General features: G+C 39.7%; 1 protein-coding gene across 1 annotated transcript; it reads right to left on the bottom strand.

The window, feature by feature from the left end:
- Positions 1-509: 509 nt before the first annotated feature.
- LOC121976403 (alpha,alpha-trehalose-phosphate synthase [UDP-forming] 5-like) lies at positions 510-4,755 on the bottom strand. Its single transcript, XM_042528550.1, has 4 exons — positions 4,485-4,755; positions 1,777-3,864; positions 1,151-1,424; positions 510-988 (listed from the first exon to the last, which is right to left on the bottom strand). Exons 2-4 carry the CDS (start codon positions 3,762-3,764, stop codon positions 695-697), a joined length of 2,556 nt encoding a protein of 851 aa, XP_042384484.1. The 5' UTR covers positions 3,765-3,864; positions 4,485-4,755; the 3' UTR covers positions 510-694.
- Between the last annotated feature and the right edge of the window lie 1,443 nt (positions 4,756-6,198).

The raw sequence follows: 6,198 nt of genomic DNA, 5'->3' as shown, positions 1-6,198 counted from the left end.
TTAAATTAATAAAATAATAATTAGTCTGGAGGTTAATTTTTATAAAGTGGATAAAAAATTATCAAACGTAGAGACATCGTCTATATTTAACCAAATAAAATTGATTCAAAATTAAAAATAATATCCTAACATCAACTAACTAAATAACAATTTAAATAATCTTAAAATCCTAACAATACAAAAGATGAAAATATCTCTAAAACAATAACAAAAATTATTTGGATTCTATGAAAAGACTTTAAATGCTCTTTTTTTGGTTTTTACGAAAGAGTGGACCATTATAAGTTACCCCGCCTAATAATAGTAAATATCTAAACAAACTTCAATTTAATATATTAGGCATCATATAACACAATCCGCAAAAAAAAATTACAGCTTCTTAAAGCTCGAATCCTCTTGCACCAAGATAGTACGATTTATCTTAATTCTTTATATAACCAATTGAAAACTCAGTTTGTAAAAGCAAATCGCTTCTTAAGCCATACAATTCTCTGGGGAATAAAGAAACATTCAGAAATGTTCAAAATAGGCCATTATTAGGAGATGGCATCAAACAACTGTTCATCTCTACCATAAAGTTGATAAGCATACACATGTCTACATCATAAGCTAAGGAAAAAAAAACAAACATGAAGTGATCATTCACCATAGATATTAGGACATTAAAAACAACTAGTAGCTGCATTTGAACGCGTTACTCAGGCAGAGTTTGAGGATTGGAAGCAGCCGAAGCGAGGCCCTGCAACATTCTAACAATCTCCGTTGTGTCCTCCAGAAAGTACTTAGCTTTGCTCGGTTTCTGCCCGACTGTGCAGGCAAATACTTCTGCAATAGGTGACAAATTTGGTCCCGACTTCGCGCTCATTATCACTTCAAACATGTCCTCATCGGATCGATCATCACCAATACATAGAACAAAATCTGGAAGCTTGTCCCTTTGGCACGCCATTGAAAGAAGTCGTTCAGCCACCAGGCCCTTTGAAACACCCTGCCAATCATTTACGCAGAGTTAGAGATGCAATGCTCTTATCGTCCCGACTTCTAATCGCAGAAATATCATCAAATTGTCAAACCTATGGTTCATAATAATCATTAAACGAACAATGAAGGATCTAGTTGAATACTAGGAGGAGTGTTTTAGTTAATTGACCTGTGGCTTGACTTCTACGATGTGTTGGCCACTCTTCACGGAAACTGGCTCATTAGTAAGGACACTCTCTAGATGGTCAAGAAGCTCCTTGGCCTGGCATGACCCGAAATCTCGATCTGCATCCTGATAGTGCCAGACAAGTGCGCTTTCCCTGGTCTCAATGTATGAGCCATCGGTTGCTTCAGTGTATGACTGCATGATAGGCTCAGCTATCTGCTTCCATTCAAAGTCAGCTACAGAAACACATGTTTCCCATTCTAAATCAGACTTCTCCCTGAAAAAGAGTAAGTCGATACAGTCTGGATGATACTTATAACACAAACATCAAAAACCTCAGCAAAAGAGGGGGGAAAATGAAGAATATATGCATTTCGGCATTCATCTTGTTAAGTTGATGCATTTGATTCAGGGAGAGTAAAGATGTACTGTTAATGTAGTTCATGTCCATGTAATATTAAGAAAACATCACCAATCACTAGAGAAACATGGTTCAATTTAAAGTCTAACTACTAGTATCTTCAACTGTGTTTATCATGGAAAGAAACAACATATATCAAACATTTTGGACTGCTTTAAAGGCTTGAAAACTAGATAAAGTAAACAGGAGCTGTGATCTACTCTTATACCTCAGGAAGTACCCATGCTCTGCGGCAATTACTAGTTTGTCGCATGAAGAAAACCACTCGCCCAAAGTTTTCTTTTCTCTTCCACTGACGAGAAAAACCACATTTTGGGAGTCATTGCACAGGCTCTTCAATGTATTGATAGCCTCTCGAGTTGGAGTCTTATTGATCGATGTCTGTGGCATTATGGTGCCATCATAATCCAAGAGAATGGCTCGGCTACTAGTTCTCTTGTAGGCAGAAACAATGTGATCGACCGAAAGCTTTCTGAAGGTGTAATCGAGCACGATGACCCTGAAACTCAAGCCAAAACCTACAGCCCAATACCTCCTCATGATGTGGTCGCGGCATGCCCTTTGCAAGTCTTGCAAAAAACTATTTGCCCAGTATCCAACATCATGGGTGATCACATACTTGTAGTGTTTCTCATGTCGCAATTGTTTTTCTGACTCTTGAATCACCAAAGCTGAATCCATGGCTTCTGCCACAGAATCTATGTTCCATGGGTTGACACGAATAGCACCGCTAAGAGATGGAGAACAACCGATAAATTCGGAGACAACTAGCATGCTTTTCTTGGGTACTGATGGATCAAACTGCAATATCCTGTCCAGAGTAGGATTACCTTGCCTGCAAATAACATACTCATATGGTATTAGATTCATACCATCCCTCACTGCTGTGACCAGACAACACTCCGCAATCACATAATAAGCAATCTTCTCGTAGAATTTCAGAGGGCTATCAATGAGAATAACAGGCGTGTAACCTGGCCTTCCAAATCTCTCGTTGATCCTTTTAGTGGTTGTATAGGTCTCAGACTGCACCTCTTGGACATCTTTTCCTCGACCTCTCGCAGGGTTCGCGATCTGAACCAGAACAAGCTTCCCCCTCCACTCTGGGTGCTGCATAAGCAACTGCTCCATGGCCAAAAGCTTCAAGCTGATCCCTTTAAATATGTCCATGTCGTCAACTCCAAGTAACACGATTCTATCTTTGAATTGATCTCTAAGCTCTGCCACTCTAGCTTCAGTCTCAGGAAACCTTAGCACCAACCGAATTTGCCCGGTATGAATCCCAACCGGAAGAATTTTGATGCTGACGGTTCTACCATAGTACTCAAGCCCAATGTAACCCCGTTTCGATTCATATGCAATGCCAAGCATCCTACTGCAGCAAGAAAGGAAATGTCTTGCATAATCAAATGTGTGGAAGCCAATGAGATCCGCATTCAGAAGAGCTCTAAGGAGTTCATCTCTCACAGGAAGGGTTCTGTAAATCTCAGAAGAGGGAAATGGACTATGGAGGAAGAAGCCAAGCTTCACCCTGTTAAACCTCTTCCTCAGGAACGTTGGCAGCACCATAAGATGATAATCATGGACCCAAACGAAGTCGTCGTCTGGGTTTATCACTTCCATGATTTTGTCTGCGAAAATCTTGTTGACTGAAACATATGCTTGCCAAAGGCTCCGATCGAAGCGGCCACCAAGATCAGGGGAAAGTGGGAGCAAGTAGTGGAACAAGGGCCAAAGATGCTGCTTGCAAAACCCATGGTAGAACTTGGAAAAAAGATCCAGGGGAAGGAACGTAGGCACGCACTTGAAGTTCTCGAGCAAGGTCAGCGAGACTCCATCTTGTTCATCCAGTTCAATCTCCTCCCTCAAGCAACCAATGTAGACAACCTCGACATCCTCTCCAAGACCATCTTTGAGCTGTAGGAGTAGGGAATCTTCATCCCAGCTGAAGTCCCAGCCCTTGGAATCACGTCTCCTGCGGGCATGAATAGGGAGCTGATTGCCGACTATGATCATTCGGTCTTGGGACACGGAGGAGGGTCCATCTGAGGTTATGCTATTTGTATTCTCATCGTCGAGATCAGAGATGACCCCCGTAACAGTCATCACCCGGGTAAGCTTTTTGCCTGTCCGGCCAAAGGTAGGGAAGTTGCCAGAGGCAAGGTCAAGGAGGTTTGTGTATGATCTTGAAACCATTTCACTAAGCAGGGGATTAAGAAGCAGTGAATAGGATTTTTCCTTATGCCAATTAGGCCAAGAGTTGCTACTCAAGCACTCTTACAGCTGTTGCTCTTACCTGCAAATGCAAGAAACTGCTCATCAATTAAGCCACAACTTTGTTAAAATGCTGCTACAACCCAAAGCTGCTCGCTTTCTACAACGATCACAATGGATTTGAATCTAATTAATTTACTCCAGAAAGTTGATGCAAAAATATAGTTGTAAGACATATTTAGCACATCCTGTACCAAGCCACCACAAAGATTGGAACACTAACTTGCCCTAAAACCTTGATGAAACCCAGTAAATGATTTCATCATTTATTTGAGCTCATTTTGTATATATCAAGCAAATCAAAAAAAAATAATTTGCAAGAACATCTACAAAGGCACAAAAGTATCTATCTCTCCGAAAGCATCCTAAAAAGAGCAGGTAAAGTTGTTGATATTATTAGCAGAAAACCCCATGTCTAACAAGCCCATTCCATAAATATCTACAAAAACAACCACAGCAACATCGAGAGAGAGGAAGGAGGAGACAGATCAAACTCTGAAGAAAGAAAACACGCCCAGAAAACAAATATGCGACATGTTTTGAAGAGATTCATAAAGGTTAAATACAGTAGCAACAATAGAGCAGCAAAGAAAGAATCAGTTTCCACAAAGGAGATGCACATCATGGAGGAAAGAAATAGACCTTTTCTCTTCCTGATTCAGTTGAAAGATCACCAGGTAGATAGTAAAGAAAAGAGAGAGAGAGAGAGAGAGAGCTGCAGGGGTGACCGTGCCAAGATTGAGAGCTAATTAAAGAGTAAGGAGAAAGGGACCATCTTCAATTTCCACCCTCATTCTTTTTGTTTTCCCTTCTCTCATCTCTCTCTCCCCCTGTCTCCCTCTCTCCTCTCTCTCTCTCTGTCACGCGAACAAACAGAGGTATAGGATGAGTGGGCTGGGCAAAGTGAAAAGAGGTATGGAAAGTGATTCCCATTCATACACCACCAGCCTCACATTGTGATACTGGCGAGCTTGCGGTCGCCCACCAAGGTTAGTACTGCTAAGTCAGAAGCAGCAGCAGAGAGGAGGAACCTAGAGACGATTCCATTATATTGCTTTGACGCATTGTCCCTTTCCTAATCCCTTAAACAAAACCAATAGGAGCTTGTAAAAAAATCCTGCTACTGTTACAAAGTGTTATTGGATTTTTGTTGGAATATTGATTTAGATATGTGCAGTGAGAGTAGCCCCAGCATGTGTTTGCCACTCGTGTCTGTTGAGTTGAGCAGCCACCTGAGAAGCTGCATAATTTAACAATGGGAGATGATGGGACATCAACATTTGCGATGCATGCATGCCATTAGATAAATCAAACCCCGTTCATCATATCCCAATAACTCAGCAATTGTCGTTTTTGGCTTCCCAACTTTGATACAGCAGTCATACTGTTCTGGACGAACACTCGCATGTGCATTCCAATTTAGAAGGCCTATTCTGAAATTAATCAGCTTGCGAGAATTAGATACCCGGTAAAAAAAAACACAACTGTCGTTCTTGTTTCTTCTTTTTCAGAAATTATTGTCGTTGCTGTAGCATTGGAATGAACGGTTGTGTGTATGGAATCGAAGAGGACAAAAATTGTGGGAAGACGGTGGTGCTTCCGAAGCAGTAGGCCCATGCGATTAAATTTTGTGATTGATCTCTTTAGATATTGATACTGAGACTCTTCATCGATCTCTTTAGATCTTATTTATTTATTTTATTTCAGAGTGAAGGCCATCATTTTATTCTTAGCTTTGGCCGGCCTTCAATCATTAATATCAGCTATGGCGTGAGAAATACACAAACAGAGGGGTATCTTTCCTCGTTATTCAAAAGGTTAGCAATGCCCATTAATCTGATCGATCTAGGTCCAATGTCATGAAAAGTTTTAATAGGTAATCAGAATAAATCCAAAAAACCATAAATGAATCCTGATAGATGGCCAGCATACGCAGTTGTGGTTCAAGTTATCTATCTTTATTTTTAAAAAATAAAAAAATAAATGGAGAAAATATTTACTATTTTAATAAAAAGTAGGATTCTTATAATTTTTAAACATTTTATACTTTTAGAGAGAATATTTTTCTTCCCTTTTCTATAGGATGGGAGGAAGGTTATCGTGAAGGTTGTTTGAAAGACAAAAAATAAAAACTTAGTTTAAGAAACTAAAAAAAATCACGCACGTTTGAATTAAGAATTCAAGATGTATGATCAAAGTAAAGTGAATTTAAGAAAGACATAATAAGGTATTTCTTAAATAAGGTCATACATGCTTTGGACGTTAATAAAATCTTCAAAGATGGATAATACAATGTGTGACAATACTTTCCTATTCTATTTCTATGAATGGACGAAATCATGAAAATGGATATCTT

Source organism: Zingiber officinale, chromosome 4B (genome assembly GCF_018446385.1).
Source record: "Zingiber officinale cultivar Zhangliang chromosome 4B, Zo_v1.1, whole genome shotgun sequence".
In the NCBI taxonomy this organism is placed as follows: Eukaryota; Viridiplantae; Streptophyta; class Magnoliopsida; order Zingiberales; family Zingiberaceae; genus Zingiber; species Zingiber officinale.
This window is presented reverse-complemented; position numbering and strand designations above follow the sequence as displayed.

What these genes read in the sequence shown, in the direction of transcription:
- LOC121976403 (XM_042528550.1), bottom strand. Translation starts at nt 3,764, where the DNA reads ATGGTTTCAAGATCATACACAAACCTCCTTGACCTTGCCTCTGGCAAC. An exon ending in GAGCATGGGTACTTCCTGAG is followed by an intron (nt 1,425 to 1,776) that starts GTATAAGAGTAG and finishes ACTCTTTTTCAG; the next exon opens with GGAGAAGTCTGATTTAGAAT. An exon ending in TCGTAGAAGTCAAGCCACAG is followed by an intron (nt 989 to 1,150) that starts GTCAATTAACTA and finishes AATGATTGGCAG; the next exon opens with GGTGTTTCAAAGGGCCTGGT.